We start from the raw sequence: 19,769 nt of genomic DNA on the forward strand, positions 1-19,769 counted from the left end.
AGATAAGATAGTAATTAATATTATTTTGAAAAGTAAAAAATAAATTTTTCAAAACATTCTCTAAATGTTAAAACTCCAATTAGTTTAGAATTGAATATTTGCTAACCGCGAGATTCTATTGTTCAAGTAAAAATAATAGACTAATATTATTTAAAACGTAAGTTTTTTTATCCGATAAAATGTAATTTCTTTCTACGGGATCGATTCTCATAAAATAAATTAGTATGTTCAATGATGACTCTATATTTAAAATAGAGATCAAATTTCCACCAATTCATTAAGAAATACAACTGTTGATGAACTATTTAAACTAATAACCTTTAGATTTCAAGAATAAATTTATATAATCTTCTCATAAATTTTTTTCTATTACATTATAAAAATGTAATAAATGAAAAAAATTGCTTTTAATATCATAAAAATATATTAAAAAAAGTATTTAATATTTATCTAACAAAATAAGTTTAAAAAATTAATATAAAGATATGATAAAAGAATTTAAAATTATTATAATTTCAGTTGAATTGTAAATCTCTCTGGTACAATATATTAACGTACATACTTTTCTTCTTAATCAAACTTAAATATTTGACCACTCTAGCACATGGTCTGAATCTTAGGACAAAGTTGTAAAATTGTTTTTTTATTACAAGAGGAGAAAACCCGTAAAGAAAAAGGGCATGAAAGTAACTTGAATCTTAAATTTGTTTCGATTCTTTTAACTCAATTAAAGCGTTTATTTATTTTTTTAATATTTTAACTTTATTTTTGCGGCAGGAGACTTTTTTCTCCTTGGTTAAAAAAAAGAAAAGAGAAATGGAAAACGAGGAAAAAAAAAGTCCCTTAATTTAGGTGTCGCTTGTCCCCTTCAAGCGCAAATAAACCCCCTTCTCCTTTTCTCTCTCTCCCAGTCTCCACTCAAAACCACATGCTCTCTCACTTTTTGCCTCAAACTCCTATACTTTCTCACTCACTAATTTTCTTCACTTGGCTCATCCCTCCTAACCTAGAACCTTAAAATTTTAGCTTCAAACACACAATAAAAGAACAAATAACTCTTTTTGTTACCATGGATTCAGCCAAGTTCTCCCCCAGCACCGTTCACCCAGACTTATTCCCCTTCGACACCAACAAGACCAATAACTCCTCCGACCCATTCATCGTCGAGGACCTCTTCGACTTCTCCAACCACGATGATGCTGTCATCACCGACGCCACCTTTGACTCTGTCCCCGTTAACTCCACCGACTCCTCCACCGTCACCGCCGTTGAAAGCTGCAACTCCTCCTCCTTCTCCGATCCCAACCCCGCCACCCGCAACCTCTCCAACGCCAATTTCTCCGGTGACCTCTGCGTTCCGGTATACTACGTACATTTTATTATATTATTATTATTATTAATTATATGATCAACTTCTACTATTGTTTTTTATTATTATTATTATTATTATAATAAAATATTAATTAGTTATTAGTTATTACTCCTCCACAAAATCATTACATTTCACAGCCTCACACGAGCAATGTGCATCCTTCCATTACGTGAACACCACTTTGACCTTTTACACTTTCCCTTAATATAGCTGACTCGTGTAAAAACGTATGAAACTCAGTTTGTCCTTCTTATCCCGCTAACAGAACTATGCACATTCCACGGTCCAGTAACCATTTTTCTTACAATAATAATTCATTCAATTATTACAATATCTCTAAGCTTTGAAATTTATTGGCCGGCGTAAATAACGAAATGAATGCTAAATTAAGGCCACGTGAAAGCATTGGCGATTGGCAATGCAAGAAATTAATTAATGCATATGAGTAAAAGATTTGGATGAGAGTAGGCCTATATTATGTAATTAATAAATGGGTTAATTTTTATTAATGGTTTTATGATTGAAAATTGAAAGCAGTATGATGACATAGCGGAGCTAGAATGGCTTTCGAATTTCGTGGAGGAATCGTTTTCGAGCGAGGACCTGCAGCAGTTGCAGCTGATATCGGGCATGAAGGGGCCAAACGACGACGCATCAGAGGCCCGTGGGTTCCACTCGGAGCCCACGAGGAACAGCCCGATATTCAATTCTGAAGTGTCGGTTCCAGCCAGGGCCCGGAGCAAGAGGTCCCGCGGACCCCCATGCAACTGGGCCTCGCGCCTCCTGGTGCTGTCCCCCGCGACGTCGTCCACGGAGCCCGAGGTGGTGGCTCCCAGCCCCACCTCGAGCCTGCCGGGCCCGGTCAGCGCGAAAAAGCCCGCGAAGGCGAGCCCGAGGAAGAAGGACAGCGGCGACGGGAGCGGGGGAGACGGGCGCAGGTGCCTGCACTGCGCCACGGACAAGACCCCACAGTGGCGGACCGGGCCCATGGGCCCGAAGACACTGTGCAACGCCTGCGGCGTGAGGTACAAGTCGGGGAGGCTGGTGCCGGAGTACAGGCCCGCAGCGAGCCCGACGTTCGTGCTGACGAAGCACTCGAACTCGCACCGAAAGGTGCTGGAGCTGCGAAGGCAGAAGGAGATGGTGCGGGCCCAGCAACACCAGCACCAGCACCAGCAGCAACAGTTCCTACCTCACCACCATCACCAGAACATGATGTTTGATGTATCCAACGGTGACGAATACTTAATCCACCAACACGTGGGACCCGATTTCCGGCAGCTGATCTAGTAGGTGCTAGAGTAGGACCGCTGCGGTGGATCCTGGGTAATTTAATTTGTAGCGGAGTTATTATTTGTTCATTAGAGAGGGTACTTGGTTATTGTTTCTTTTTCATTATTATTCTAATTTTGTTAGGGAATGGTTTTTCCCTGTCTCATCATTTTCTTTGAGTTTATGTAGACTGCTCTCGTGCTCATGACTCTAATATTTTGGTAGAGTACTCCAGAAAGGTTAAATGCTCAAAACTCAACATTTTCATGTTTTGCTATTTTGTTATATATTATTTCAACTTTAGTGCTTTTATTATTTTTAGATAGTTCCTCTTTTACATTTTAATTAGGTGCATGTCTCTCATCTGAACTGTGATTGGGCAAACAATGATTTGATCAGTAAAAAAGTTTGTGCAACTTGAGAAAAATAAAATAAAATAAGTTAATCATCCTTATGTTGTTAGTGTAACCGGCAACTAATCATATCTTTTAAAGTTATTTATTTTATTATTATTTTATTAAATAAGTAACTAATATGTCATTATTAAAAAATATGATTGGTTATCAATATAAAAAACTTTACATTAACAATGTATAGATGATTAACTCAAATAAAACATCGATACTTCAAGGTTTTGCCACGGTTACAATACTAAATGCACTCATTAATTTTGCTTTGACCCATATCTATGAGAAATATTTATTGAAATTCATCATAAAAAGAAAGTCAAAATCAGTTTTTTTTTATTTATTTTAAATAAATACTATTTCTTTGTGACTATAGTATTATGAAGATCCATCAATTAAGTCTTGTAGTCAAGTGATTATAAAATCTATCATGTGATGTATAGTCAACTTAGTACTCCTAAGATTTGATTCTTGTATTTTAAAATGATATTTGACTGAAAGACACATTTAGTTATCGAAAATTAGTCTTAACTTATCAACTTTTGTATATTAGATGAATTAGGTTCATGTACAAAAGATTTGCACCCTTCATTCCAAAATAACATCACGTTAAAGTGAGTCTATAACAAAGTGATTGTATGTAATTTACCAAAATTATGTATTTTAATGTGTTTAACTTAAAGAGATAAATTTTCATTTTTATAATTGAATATTTGTAATAAAAATAAATACTTTTAAATATATAAATTATTTTGTAATTTTAATTTATATAAATATATTTTTTAATTATATTTAAAATTTATGATAAATAAATTATATTGTGATATTATGTTACTTTATTTTAATAATTTTTACATATTAAGAAACTTAATTTATAAACAAAAATAAAAAAAAATAGATCAAAAGAGATAGGAGGTTAAAAATATATTCTTAAAAATTCCTAAATACTTTTGTTAAAAAATAGTTGTAAAAATATAATAATTTAGCATATTTATTTTGTAGAGAAATGATTAAAAGAAAAGTAATAAAACACTATATTAACATAGGCTTAATATCTTATTTCATATATATATATATATATATATATATATATATATATATATATCCTAATTTAAAAATAAAATAATTTCATTTCCGTTTTCTTTCTAATTTAAATTCTTTACATACTCTAAAACATATCAAGAAATTTTAGCCCTCAATTGTCATCTGTAATAAACAAAGGATAAAAGTCAAAAATAAGCTTTTTCTTTTCTTTAATAGTCGATGAGAAACTATTAATAATAAAGTTAAGTAATACCAAGTGTATTGATAAAAGTATTTGCAAATTTTTACATACATACATTTAAAATAAAACTACAAAGATGTTAAAAAAAGGTGAATGAACATCGAAAGCTACTGGTGTAAAATAACTCGATCAATTTCATCAATCTTGGTATATTTATGTTGGTCACACAAAGATGACACATTTCTTAAAGTAGTTTGCCTCAACAATATGAATAATATTCTTTCTTCCATCATGCATTGTATATTTCATGCATTTCAAGAAATGTGACCCCTTCCAACACGCTCATCATGTTTTCTTCATTAAATCTCACCCTCCTCACTTTCCTTAAACCAACCATACCCAAACCAGTCAAGGGGATTAATAACCCTGGAGTCCACTGAATAACTAAACATTTTTTTCTTCTCACTTTTTAACTAACTTCGTGTTTTGATTTTTACTAACTATATAATACTTAGTAATGAAGTTGTGTGTTATTAAATAACTTAGCATTCCTAGCTTCTCATAGAGCTTATACACTACAAATCACACCACCTCCAACTTTTCACATATAATGATCTTCCTCATATGAAACTCATCATAAATTGTTGAAATGACACATATCTTCATTACGTAGCACAGTAACACATTCCAAGTAAGATAAATACATTAATCATAACTGAGAAAATCACGAAAACTCATAAAACAAATATATTGTTTAATTTGTCTTACCACAAATTTCACATGAAAGTTAAAAGATGTACAAATGATTATATAACACCTTAAAATAATCACGTAAGCTATGTTTATTCTTGTCAAATTCATTACAGATGAAACATGTAATTGTTTCCATTGTGGTAAGTATATATACTTTGTCGATTTTAGATAAGTGTTAATTTTGCATTGGAAGATTGTAGAGTGACCATATTCATTGTGGAGCTATATGTAATTTGGGGTAATGATGATTCTATCAAATATTTAGTTTTCTTTAATTTATATGTATTATTTTAAATAAAAATTATTATCTTAAAATTTAATTAGCTATTTTAATGACATTTTCACATTTAATTGCCACATGTAAATTACTTACTTATTGTAATAATATTATTTGTACATGGTGACCACAATAATGTCTCTCTAATTATGAGTAAACATTAAAAAAAAATTATTAAGTTTCTTTCTCTTTCCTTTTACTATTTATTTTAGAGTAAATTATAATTCTTTATTATTGTATATTTTCTAAAAAAAATTTTATAGATCACTATACCAAGTTAAGGTATTTAAAAAAAAAAAGTTACGGTTAAAGAGATTAAATATTTTTTAATCTTACGTAATTTAGACATCAATTTAAGCTTATTAATCCTAATATTATTAATCATAAAACAATTAAGAGTGTACTGGATAATATTTGAGAAATTTTCTAAACTATTTTATTTTAATTAAAAAAAATGATATAAAAGTTTACATTTGGAGCTTATAATTATTTATAAGTTAATCAAAATTATTTATAACTAATAAACTCTTAATTTTTTTATTCTTCTTGATTTCTTAAATAAATTTCTCTTCCTTTTCAATTTAGAAACAGTTATGCTTATCATATATTTTTCTCAATCTTATTATCAAATAAACATATCATTTTAAATTTATAAATTCATTAATCAGTTTATTTTCCAATATACTTTTATTCAATCAATTTGGTTGTAAGCTTTCATTTTTTTTTTATAACTTATGTTTTCTGGTTATTATAAGTTTTGAAGTAATTTATAAGCCGGTTTTATCGAGCAAAATATTTATGAAGTTTTTGGAAATTGTACTAAATTCGTAAATAGTAAAATTGGATAAAAATTTATGTATCTTATCCAAAAATAACTTGTGCAATAATAAATAAATTAAAGTTGATTGATTATTAAGCAAATATTGGTTGATTTGGTAAAGAAAAATTGTATTTTTGTGACTTTAATTTTAGAAAGTGATTTAAAATAGTTTTGATTCAATTTTAAAGAATGTTGGGTATTAATTTCATTAATATTTTTCATATTTAACATCAAATTGTCAATTAAAAATTAACTTGTTAATCCAACAATTAATTGTATTTTAGTCCAAATTTCTTAAGTGTAAAAGTATTAATCTTTTAACTAAAATATCAATTTCTTAGCAAAGTTAATTAAGTTATTTACATTAAGATGTGAGATTTTGTCATTGGGCAGTATCTACATCATTTCTAATTAATAAGTTTTATTAGAGTTATTTTTTCAAAATATGATTTCATAAGTGTTTCGTAACAATGATTAATTAATCTCATGGGTTCATATTTATGGGTGTCCCATCTAAAATAAGCATTAAGAGTGGGAAAAGAACAATTAACTAAATAACATATTTTAATTGGACATTTAGTGACTAAAATATTTTTACTTTTTGGAGAATTTGAAATTGAGAATGTTAGTCTAAGTTTGATTTATTATTTAAAAAATAGCATTCTTATAACAAACATAGTTTGCTAAAAATGTTATTTATACATATATATTTCCCACTAAATTGTTTCATGAAGGTATCTAGATATGTGAGAATCTAACATTCTTGAGTTAAAAGAAATATTTTACTGTGGTAAAAATATTATTTAATTTGCCTAACTAATGTAGTAAAAATCTTTGATTTGTAACACTAGTGAATTAGTCACTCATGACTAATCTAATACTAGAAGGTGTGAATAAGGAATTTGAATGAGTTCACGATGAAGGCTTTTATGTGGTTCTTTCTCCCAAAAATGCTTAATTTTCTTTTTCTAGCGAATAATGAGCACATTTTTCTTTTTGAACCTTTTATATGTCCTTGAGTGTATATTGAGTTTTACTCACTTAAGTAACTAGAATGTTACATCTCTATGGTTTCTCATTTAAGTGATATTGGAGTATAACTTTACTCCTTATCTTCCAATTATTTTTTTTGGTATATTCAATTGTAATTCTTAGTTTATTGTAATTCTTAGTTTACTTTTCAGATTTGCACTAGTATTACTTACCTATTTGTTTAAGTTGTATAACTAATTTCTTTAGTATATTAGGTTGTTATAGTTTTTGTCAGAAGCTAATCTAACCACGTCTATTAGAAACTATTAGTCTAATAAATAGAACGCTACTTTGTAATATGTGGGTTGAATAATAATACAAAAACAATTTTCTCTTTTTATTTTATCTCTTGTTGTCTCTCTCAAGCTTCAATATGGTATGGTATGTGACACCCTCTACCCCATTATTAATATACAACAAATGTAACAATAAAATATTTCTTTTCTTCTTTTTGGGTAAATAAAATCTTTCATAGTTGACAAATATTTCAAATATAACAAGGTAGAAGATTCACATTTGTAACTCATAAATCATAACTCCAGTGTAAAAATTATAAAAGAAAAGAAGTTAAGATTTTCAATACAATTTAGTGTAAAACAAGAAATCATATATATACAAATAATAATAAAGGAAATATAAATTAACTCCAGTAAAGGTGCCAGTGCCTCCTAGTTAGGAATTAATTTATAACTTTGAAATCATGTAATAAAATAGTATAATAAAGATGTACATTTTGGTCTTTTCTCAGGAACGTTCAAAATTACATAAGAAGAGAAAATTAAAGCTTTTTAATATAATAACATCCAAAATAAACCTAGCTATGCCCGACGTCACATCCTATCAGAGCATGCCCCACTGAAGCCTTAAGCCTCATCACCAACATCCCCATGATGCTGATCATCTGCAACATAATTTAAAACATATACAAAAACAACAAGGGAGTGAGAAACATCTCACTCAGTTTCAGATGCAGAAATAAAGGCTAGATAGCACCCACACACACAACAAATATAAGTCACTTATAAACAATACACATACATCAACAATATCACATATATATTCATCTATCATGCAATGATGTCATGATCTTGACTTATAAATGCATGCATGTGGCGCCATAAGGAAGTTTCACATATCATCACTGGTGACCCTAAGGCACACCTGGTTACATCACTGGTGACCCAAAGGTACACCTGGTTACATCACTGGTGACCCGAAGGTACACCTGGTTAGCAAGTTACATCGCTGGTGACCCGAAGGTACACCTCGTTAGCAAGTTACATCACTGGTATGCGGCCTCAACGGCACACCTGGAATAATATATGCGTATGATGCATGTCATACCATCATAATCTCATTGACTCAATATTTAACTTGTTACATAATTTCATTTAGTACATCATGTCCTCATTTGTCATAGTCTCATAATCATAGTTTGTCTCAATAGTCCATTCTTAGGTCTCATGTCATTTGTCCATATTTCACATGGTCATGTCATCAATACTCCTCTTAAGGTCCGCATAGGTATTCACAGAGATCCAGAGAGCATTCTTATTCATATTAAAACTCATTTATTATTAACATTAATTTCATATTCATTTATTACTTTCAACAAAGAACAAGGTAGAGTAAATAGAAAATCAGACAGAACAACGGCACTTTCAACAAAAACAAAGTAGAATAAATAGAAAATCGGACAGAACAACGGCACCTTCAACAAAAAGCAAAGTAGAGTAAATAGAAATTTAGACAGAACAACGGCACCTCCAACAAAAAAGCAAAGTAGAGTAAATAGAAATTAAACAGAATAACGACAAAGGATTGGGGGCCAATCCGACAAACAACTATCCAACAATTATCCCCACACCCCTGAGCGAGGTTCTCACTCCCCCCTTACCTGGATAGGCGGAGTTGGAACTTGGGCAGGGTCTCCTCCTCTGGATCCTCTCTTTCTTCCCTCTCTTTCTTTCTTTCTTTCTCTCTCTCTCTCTCTCTCTCTCTCTCTCTCTCTCTCCTCTTTCTCTCTCTAAGAGTACCACTTCTTGCTCAATATAAATTTTTCACCCCCCTTGGCCCTATTTATAGGCAATCTGACGCACCCGGAACGGCCCGTACTGATTTTGGAACGGCCCGTTCCGGATCCTTCAAACGTGGGCAAATTTCTCAACTGGAACGGCCCGTTCCAAAATCGGAACGCCCGTTCCCAAAAAGCAGAACGGCCCGTTCTGAAACCAGAACGGCCCGTTCTCAATCTCAGCAGAACGCCCCGTACTGCTTCCAGAACGGCCCGTGCTCCATACCAGAACGGCCCGTTCCAGGCCCGTTCTGGGTCTTCAAAAACAAGCATATTCCTTCTTTTGGAACGGCCCGTTCTGCATTTGGAACGGCCCGTTCCGACACCCAGAAATACCCTTATTCCTTTATTAAAATTACGAAAATGCCATCAATAATTACGAAAATGCCATTACTAATAAGAATATCCTTTTAAGGAAATTGGGGTGTTACAATTCTCCCCTCCTTTTAGAAATTTCGTCCCCGAAATTTACCTGAAAACAAAAATAGATAAGTTTCTCGCGTCTTGCTTTCTAACTCCCATGTAGCACTTTCTTCAAAATTTCCTTATTGATGTACAACTCTATCAATCTCTCCAAGAAATGTCTAATGTTAATAAGTTCAAGGTGAGCAGACCTGGTAAGCCTATCCATTAATCCAAATAAGATCAAATTTCTTAAGAATATCATACATAACTACAACTAAATCTATAGATACAGAATCTTATTTTCAAATTAGAACGTCTAAAGGTTGTATTAAATCTGAAAGTTTTTTGGTGTTCTACCTTAACTTTCTAACATACTAAGCAAGCATACACAAATTCCTCCACTTCCTCCGTCATCTTAGGCCACCAAAACATATTGATACATCTTAGTAACTCCTAGATGAATACTAAGACTGCTCTTATGACCTTCTTCCAAGATTGCTCTCTTAAGTTCTGGCACATTTGGAATATACAACCCATCCTTAAATCTCAACACTCCATCCACTCCAAATTTAAACTTACTTTCTACACCTTGATTCAACTTCTCTACTTCTCTTTAGACCATCATGTTTCCGCTGCGCCACTCTGATACATTTCAGTGACTCTGAAATAAATGCTAAAAATATTCTTATGTCCTTTCTCTAAGATCATCTTCCTTAATTTGGGTTTACTAGGCACATAGATTATATCCTTGTATCCCGAAACACCATCAACTTCCACTTGTAAAAGGCTATTTATATTCCTACCAATCTTTTTCACTTGGGTCACTAAGAAAGAATCTAACTCCTGAGTCTTCTAATCTCATTATTAATCCTTTCAACATATTCAATTCAATGTTCCTAAGGGTGAGCTCACACATCATGCTTAAGTTTCTAATCTACTCAATCAAACTCAACCCTTATATCATCAAAATGATAGATAAATGTTCATCCTACTCAGGACATTTGTCACCATATTAGTTTAACTTGTATAATCTTCTCCAATGATTAGGCACCTAATTGTAAGTTCACCATGTACTCATACTCGGTCTTCAAGTCTTACCACTTTATTTATACTCCAAGAAAACTCTTATTCACTATCTTGTCCTATAATCTCATACCTGGCCACCAAAATGAATCGACTAATATGCTTATTCAATATCCTTTGAATAATCCATTCGTTAATCGAGTCATACATAGTCCCTTACTACTAGGAGTAATTTCACAAATCAAACTTAAATTCCTAACTTGAGCCAAAAGATATATCTCTTTGACCATAAAGAAAGATAAATATAGATATTTCCTATTCAAAGCATCGACTGCTATAGGTTTACCCAGATAACAACTAAGATTAAAATCTTAATCCTTACAATTTCCAACTATCTCTTCTATCTCATATTCAATTCCTTCGGATCAAACAGATATTTAAGATCCTTATAATCACTAAATATCTCAAGCGTAACTATTACAACTTCTAATTCAAGGTAATTTCTCTCATGAATTTTCCATTTCCTATATGCTTAAAAACATAAGTTACTACCTTTGCATCAATAATTCACCCAAACCTGTCTTCAAAGTCATCACTATATCCCACATAAGACTTACTAGAGTCAGGTAATATTATCACTAGTCAATCTTGCCATAAGAGTTAGAACTACTCTTATACTTACTATCTCACATAAAGACAATACCCCTCATAGTGAATGTAGTCAAGGGCAATGCTATCCTAGAAATTCTTTCAATAAATCTCCAATAGTAAGCCTCATAAAACTTTTATTCTCGCTAACTTGCTTAGATATCTCTCTGCTTAAACATAACTTCTACCTAAGACAAATTCATGTTCACCTTAACTGAAATTTACAGGGACTAGAAAACTTAACATACAACCGTCTTGGATATGTCTTCACCTTCAACTACAATATGATCATATCACATCCTAAGATCAATATCACTAACCATACAACATTCACCATTTGATCCCTAAGGTCTTCTATTCACATATCGACATACATGCACATCAAGTCATATTAGAATGCCTACTTTAAACCTTCATATATATCATCCATAAGCATGTACATGAACAACCTTTACCACATAGCATCATATAACCTTAAACAACCTCTCAATCTACACGAAAACACCTCAAAACATGTCAATTCTTATCCTTGCATTGCCTATTAACCCGAAAACATTATTATACAGACTAACTTCTATTTTTAACAACTATCAAAGAAAACAACACATAAAGAGTTCTACTCATCCACGTGATATCAACCTATCACTAAGTGAATAGGCTACAACTCTTAGGGAGACATGAGATTTTAAAAAAAACAAATCATCTTCTTAGCTAAAGAAAACTTCAAAAAAAAAATCACAACAAATATATTCAGTGCTTACAACTATACCTCTGATTACCAAAGCAGCTATACTGGAGTTCTAGACCTCTGTTTTACCTGATTCCAATTCCATTAGAAAGATAACATCCAAGGCTACCACTTTCCTGAAGACTAACAAAAATTCTAATTTTGTCAGTATAGCACTTGTACTGTCACAACAAAACATCTCCTACACCAGACAACAATAGTGTATCAACATCTAAAACCACAAAAATACCTCAATCCTTCCAAACTTACTCCTTTCCACCTGAAATTCATATCAAAGTTTCCCACTACAAATCTAAACCAAATAACTCACCTATTCAGTACAAAAGGCTTAGAAAATAAAATTTTCATGCAACCATCAAACTCTAAAAATCATCAACACTTCAATCTCTCCTTAAGAATACCAAAACTCCAATTCTCAACATACCTCATCTTTGGATTCAATTGCTACAACTATAGCTTTCAAAAATTTCACCAATCATAAATTCTTAATACACTTTAAAATAAATCAATGTCTTACCCAAATCTAAGGCCTCAATAGTTCCCACAATATTAACAACATATTTCGTCTACCACTACTCGCACATATGCTTGCAACACAAGCGATATTACTCAACCACCACTTCTTACGTAAGTATCAAACACTTAAGCAATCATAAGAATGAAGAAGAAAGGTCATAATGGTATTAGCTGACACTATCATGACTATCATTCCTCTAATTAAAAAAAAAACTTAACAATATCAAACTTTACAATATCAACACAAGGAGAACATCATCATTATCATTATCAAAGCAAAACATCATCAAAGCAAAGCATCATCAAAGTATACAACAAACAAAACAATGTCAGAGTACACAACAGAATCTCGATAAGTCACGGCCGATTAGATCGACCTGCTCTGATACCACTAAATGTGACACCCTCTACCCCATTATTAATATACAACAAATGTAACAATAAAATATTTCTTTTCTTCTTTTTGGGTAAATAAAATCTTTCATAGTTGACAAATATTTCAAATATAACAAGGTAGAAGATTCACATTTGTAACTCATAAATCATAACTCCAGTGTAAAAATTATAAAAGAAAAGAAGTTAAGATTTTCAATACAATTTAGTGTAAAACAAGAAATCATATATATACAAATAATAATAAAGGAAATATAAATTAACTCCAGTAAAGGTGCCAGTGCCTCCTAGTTAGGAATTAATTTATAACTTTGAAATCATGTAATAAAATAGTATAATAAAGATGTACATTTTGGTCTTTTCTCAGGAACGTTCAAAATTACATAAGAAGAGAAAATTAAAGCTTTTTAATATAATAACATCCAAAATAAACCTAGCTATGCCCGACGTCACATCCTATCAGAGCATGCCCCACTGAAGCCTTAAGCCTCATCACCAACATCCCCATGATGCTGATCATCTGCAACATAATTTAAAACATATACAAAAACAACAAGGGAGTGAGAAACATCTCACTCAGTTTCAGATGCAGAAATAAAGGCTAGATAGCACCCACACACACAACAAATATAAGTCACTTATAAACAATACACATACATCAACAATATCACATATATATTCATCTATCATGCAATGATGTCATGATCTTGACTTATAAATGCATGCATGTGGCGCCATAAGGAAGTTTCACATATCATCACTGGTGACCCTAAGGCACACCTGGTTACATCACTGGTGACCCAAAGGTACACCTGGTTACATCACTGGTGACCCGAAGGTACACCTGGTTAGCAAGTTACATCGCTGGTGACCCGAAGGTACACCTCGTTAGCAAGTTACATCACTGGTATGCGGCCTCAGCGGCACACCTGGAATAATATATGCGTATGATGCATGTCATACCATCATAATCTCATTGACTCAATATTTAACTTGTTACATAATTTCATTTAGTACATCATGTCCTCATTTGTCATAGTCTCATAATCATAGTTTGTCTCAATAGTCCATTCTTAGGTCTCATGTCATTTGTCCATATTTCACATGGTCATGTCATCAATACTCCTCTTAAGGTCCGCATAGGTATTCACAGAGATCCAGAGAGCATTCTTATTCATATTAAAACTCATTTATTATTAACATTAATTTCATATTCATTTATTACTTTCAACAAAGAACAAGGTAGAGTAAATAGAAAATCAGACAGAACAACGGCACTTTCAACAAAAACAAAGTAGAATAAATAGAAAATCGGACAGAACAACGGCACCTTCAACAAAAAGCAAAGTAGAGTAAATAGAAATTTAGACAGAACAACGGCACCTCCAACAAAAAAGCAAAGTAGAGTAAATAGAAATTAAACAGAATAACGACAAAGGATTGGGGGCCAATCCGACAAACAACTATCCAACAATTATCCCCACACCCCTGAGCGAGGTTCTCACTCCCCCCTTACCTGGATAGGCGGAGTTGGAACTTGGGCAGGGTCTCCTCCTCTGGATCCTCTCTTTCTTCCCTCTCTTTCTTTCTTTCTTTCTTTCTCTCTCTCTCTCTCTCTCTCTCTCTCCTCTTTCTCTCTCTAAGAGTACCACTTCTTGCTCAATATAAATTTTTCACCCCCCTTGGCCCTATTTATAGGCAATCTGACGCACCCGGAACGGCCCGTTCCGGATCCTTCAAACGTGGGCAAATTTCTCAACTGGAACGGCCCGTTCCAAAATCGAAACGCCCGTTCCCAAAAAGCAGAACGGCCCGTTCTGAAACCAGAACGGCCCGTTCTCAATCTCAGCAGAACGCCCCGTACTGCTTCCAGAACGGCCCGTTCTCCATACCAGAACGGCCCGTTCCAGGCCCGTTCTGGGTCTTCAAAAACAAGCATATTCCTTCTTTTGGAACGGCCCGTTCTGCATTTGGAACGGCCCGTTCCGACACCCAGAAATACCCTTATTCCTTTATTAAAATTACGAAAATGCCATCAATAATTACGAAAATGCCATTACTAATAAGAATATCCTTTTAAGGAAATTGGGGTGTTACATGGTACGTAGACCTAGGTTTAATTGTACTCTATTCTTTTTTGTCCCTTCTCACATGGAGAGTTATAAACCATTGCCTCCTCTTATCAATGTCTTCGACATTGACTTTCTCTTACTTGACATTCTAAAAACAAGATAGCAAGAAGTATCTATTATGGTTTTAGCAAATCAAACTTATGATCAAAGGACACCATCTTTATCACTTTTGGTAAATCCACAAATTCTTCAAAAAAAATTCTTTGTCAGTGACCATGATGTCAAACGTGTCTTAGAATCATATCTCTTTTAGGAACAACAAGATCAATTGCTTCTTTCATGACTTCAGTCTTCCATGTCCAAGGACATGTTTACTCGTGTCATTAGTTGCAAATCTTCCTTTCAACTCTAGGATAAGATTCACTCATGTTTTCATGCTCACACAAATGTTAAAGCGCCTCAACTACGAAATGAACTTCACAATACAAATATTGAAACTCATAGTGTCTCAAACTACCTTCTTCGCATTTTGCCTCTTGTTGATGCACTCATAAATATTGGTGATTCAGTTTCTTCCAAACACTACAAGAAATTTGCGGATTAGCGAGAGAATTTAGCGAGGGATATAAATCCAAGCTATTTGCTCGCTAATTAGCGAGGGATTGGCGAGGAGCACAATTCCTCTCTAACCCCTCGCTAATTAGCGAGCAAATAGTTTGGATTTATATCCCTCGCTAAATTCTCTCGCTATTTTGAGACCAACCTTTATCTCATCGCAAATCCTTCGCTAAAGTTAGTGCTTCTTTAGCTAGAAACTTAGTCCCTCGCAAATGCCATGCAAATCCCTCTCCAAATTATGAGCCAAAATAAAAAAATAAATTTTTCATCTAGCGAGGGAGTTTTCTTGTCGCAAATCCTTCGCTAATGAGTTATAAGTATAGCCCTCGCAAATTTCTCGCAAATCCTTCGCAAATTAGGGAGGGAAATTTTTTTTCGCTAATCCCTCGCAAACACTACAAGAATTTTGCGGATTAGCGAGGAATTAGCTTGGATTTATATCCCTCGCTAAATTCCCTCGCTAAATAGGAACATTTTGCGACCAACCTTTATCTCCTCGCAAATCCTTCGCTAAAGTTAGTGTTTATTTAGCGAGGAACTAAAGCCCTCGCAAATGCCTAGCAAATCCCTCTCCAAATTATGACCCAAAATAAAAAAATAAAATTTTCATCTAGCGAGGGTTTTTCTTGTCGCAAATCCCTCGCTAATGAGTTATAAGCATATCCCTTGCAAATCCCTCGCAAATCCTTCGCAAATTAGCGAGGGAAAAGTATTGTCGCTAATCCCTCGCAAATATGAGATTACGTTGCTTGCAATACCCTCAAAAATGTCTCGCAAATTTAGAGAACAAATGTCTTACAAATTGACTAATATTATCTAATATTTTTTAATTATTGAATATTTAAAAATATTTTTAGAATTATTAAATATTATCTAATATTAATTTTAAAAATTATTAAATATTATCTAATATTAATTTTAAAAATTATTAAATATTATCTAATATTATCTATTAGATAAAATTATTGATTAAAAGATAAAGTATACAAATTTTTAGACTTAATTTATTGAATAAGAAATTCAATATATAACATAATTATATTCATTAAATAACTCGTTTAAGAATTACTTTTGAAGTAACTGGATTTTCACTCATATATATTTTTTAAAACCCACATATATATTATCATAAATGTTAAATATAATTTAGTCCAACTATACTAAGAAATATATTGTAAATATTTATACTGACTAAACTTAAAAAAAAAAATATTATAAAAAATCCAACTATAATAAGAAATATATTGTGAGTATACTACTAATATTTCTCTTAAAACAAAATCAACACATGAGATTGAAAAAAAAGAAAACACAAATTTTGGTGAATTGAAAACAAGATCAAATGTTTATGTTGTTAATTAATTAAAAAATTATCTTAAATAACACTTTTAAAATAATAATTATAATTATTAATAATTTTATCATACATAAATAAAAAAATGTAAAGGTTGTCTACAATATTTATACATTATAATTAATTATTCTTTTAAAATAATTGATAAAATATTAAATACACATTGATTAATATATCATGAATATTTTATGTTTTTTAATATATATTTTAAGGTCAAATGATAAGAGAAAAAGATATTAAGTAACACAACATTTATATAAAACAGAAAAAGTACAACAATTTTATACACGTGACGTGATATATCAAATTCATTATAATAAATAATAATTGTGTTAAAATATATATGAATACTAATTAATAAATAATATTATATATATATATATATATATTAATTATAATGAGATTAAGACACTTCAACATGTTCTTATATTAATTTAAAGATACTTAAAAATTATTAATATATATTGAATTAATTAGTATTACGTTTAATTTTTAAATTTTAATATCTTGAATTTGAGTGTTGAATTTATAATAATAAATAATTAACATTATTCTATATTATTTAATATTTTAAAAATAAAACTCTCTAAAAATTATACATATGAAAATAGAAATCATTTTTATATATATTAATAAAAGTGAGACACTCGATGATGAAAAAATAAAATAATAAAATAAAAGAATATATAATTAATTTCAAATAATTATACAAATTAGTTAAAAGATAAAAATATATTTTAATAAATTAATTTTTTAAGGCAATATTTTAACAAAGAGTATCCAATGCGTTCATTTCGTTTAGAAGCTTAGAAGTTGCGCAGGTTTTCCCCTTCTCTGGTAAGCATATTCATTTCGTTTCTATGCGTTCAATTCACATTCTTTCAAATCCGATTCAATTCTCAACGTTAATGGTTACAAGGAATGAACTGAACCAAACGGTGTCGTTAGCGAGTGTGTGAATGGCAGGGGGAAAGGCGAAGAAGGAAAAGGGGAAGGCCGGCGTCAAATCAACCGTCGTCATCCTCGAGATCGGCCAAAAAACTTATTTATTTGGCGTTGGAATTGCTTTCTCACTCATCGACATTTCCGTTTTCTCCCACTGGCCAATTCAGCCACTCTCTTGTTCACCAAAATCCTCTGCGGTTCCTTCACCAATCCCTCGTTGTCTCGTATCAATCCGTCTCACGGTGAGTTCTCTTCCTTTACGATTCAGTTCCTTCGTAGATCCGTTGCTTCGTTTCACGCTCCTAACGCTGCCCTTTTGGATCTGAATGAATATTCGCTCTTGGATCTCGCAGGTTCCAGAGATCGGAGGGGAGAGTATGACTATCTCTTCAAGATCATTTTGATCGGAGACTCTGGTGTTGGCAAATCCAACATCCTCTCCAGGTTCACTCGGAACGAGTTCTGTTTGGAGTCCAAATCCACTATCGGAGTTGAGTTCGCCACCAGGACTCTTCAGGTACTTCAACTTTGCTGATTGATTATTTCATTTTTACATGTCTGGATTTTGTCCTGTTATGTTTTCCTTCTGCTTTAATTTTGCATAGATAGATATTTGAATATGTTATTTTATCTTTTTTAATCTCTGTTTCAAAGCATTGATTCATTAGCTTATAGTACCTCGGATTCTCTTCCGAGGAGAGCAACTAGTATGAATAGTTGTCTTGGAGGAATGATTTTAGTTTTTGGTGCTATGATCAAGTGGATGAGGACTCGGATTTATAATTTATAGTATAATTAAAAAATTGATTGAAGTCTTGGCCTGACTTTTGTACTTTCTGATGGATTGCTTCTCAGTTTAAAATTCGGATTATCAGTAACCAAATAATTATCATCTATTAACTTAGGACTAATACCATGCAGTGGATGTTGAGTAAATTTTTTTGGTTATGTTTGGGGGTTTTTTGAATTGGATGATACACAGATTTATTTATTTATTTTTAATTACGAACAAGGTATAAATTACAATTACGGTATTGTGGAAATACTTGATAATGCTGGAAATTGCGGACAAATCAATTGAACAAAATCATTGACGCTGTGGCCATGGATCGATTTTTGGAAACCTTAATTAGAAAGCTTTGTTTGTATTACAGCACTACTAAGGGTTGTTTATTTGTGTACAGGTAGAGGGAAAAACTGTGAAAGCACAGATCTGGGACACAGCGGGTCAGGAGCGGTACCGTGCCATTACAAGTGCTTATTATAGAGGTGTTGTTGGTGCTTTACTTGTATATGACATAATAAAGAGGCAAACCTTTGATAATGTCCAAAGGTGGCTGCGTGAACTGAGGCACAAATGCAGGCACAAGCAAAAATACAAGCACTTTTGTAATAACAAATGTAGGAACAAATGTAGGCACAAATGCAATTTTTGAGGAAAGAGATATTACGTGCCTTAAAGATACCATCACCATCATCAGTCAAAAAACTTGGGAAGAATCAAGAATGAAAATGTTGAATTCTAGTTTTTATTTATTTATTTACATTAACATTGTTAACTCACTTGAAGAGTTTTATTATATTAGTTGGTATTGAGTATTTTTATTATGTTAGTTGGTTCTGAATATTTTTATTATGTTGGTAATTTAGAATTGTTTTAGTTAGCCTTTAGTATTTTTATTTTATTTGATGCAAGTTGATGACACAATATATTTGATATGCAAATACAGGTACTACAATCTTGATATCACAACTAAACAATTATAATAGTCAGTATGAAAAATGCAGGTAAAGATGAATATATGAATATTAAAA

The 19,769-nt window shown here is 32.2% G+C and overlaps 2 protein-coding genes across 2 annotated transcripts; both read left to right on the plus strand.

Annotated features, from left to right (window-relative positions):
• The first annotated feature begins 882 nt into the window (after nucleotides 1-882).
• GATA12 (GATA transcription factor 12) lies at nucleotides 883-2,919 on the plus strand. The gene is made up of 2 exons (XM_020352805.3): nucleotides 883-1,360; nucleotides 1,910-2,919. Exons 1-2 carry the CDS (start codon nucleotides 1,070-1,072, stop codon nucleotides 2,660-2,662), a joined length of 1,044 nt encoding a protein of 347 aa, XP_020208394.1. The 5' UTR covers nucleotides 883-1,069; the 3' UTR covers nucleotides 2,663-2,919.
• Nucleotides 2,920-17,934: 15,015 nt separating this feature from the next.
• LOC145951750 (uncharacterized) lies at nucleotides 17,935-19,567 on the plus strand (the record flags this gene model as incomplete). Its single annotated transcript, XM_083063712.1, has 3 exons — nucleotides 17,935-18,196; nucleotides 18,308-18,471; nucleotides 19,139-19,567. Coding segments are annotated over 3 exons (678 nt in total), but the record flags the coding sequence as incomplete, so codon positions are not given.
• Between the last annotated feature and the right edge of the window lie 202 nt (nucleotides 19,568-19,769).

Source organism: Cajanus cajan, chromosome 9 (assembly GCF_000230855.2).
Source record: "Cajanus cajan strain Asha chromosome 9, NIPB_CcT2T_4, whole genome shotgun sequence".
Lineage (NCBI taxonomy): Eukaryota > Viridiplantae > Streptophyta > Magnoliopsida > Fabales > Fabaceae > Cajanus > Cajanus cajan.

Excerpts from the sequence above, each read along its gene's own strand:
- GATA12 (XM_020352805.3), top strand. The coding sequence starts at position 1,070 with ATGGATTCAGCCAAGTTCTCCCCCAGCACCGTTCACCCAGACTTATTC. Across the intron at positions 1,361-1,909 it reads CCGGTGACCTCTGCGTTCCG|TATGATGACATAGCGGAGCT; the intron begins GTATACTACGTA and ends AATTGAAAGCAG.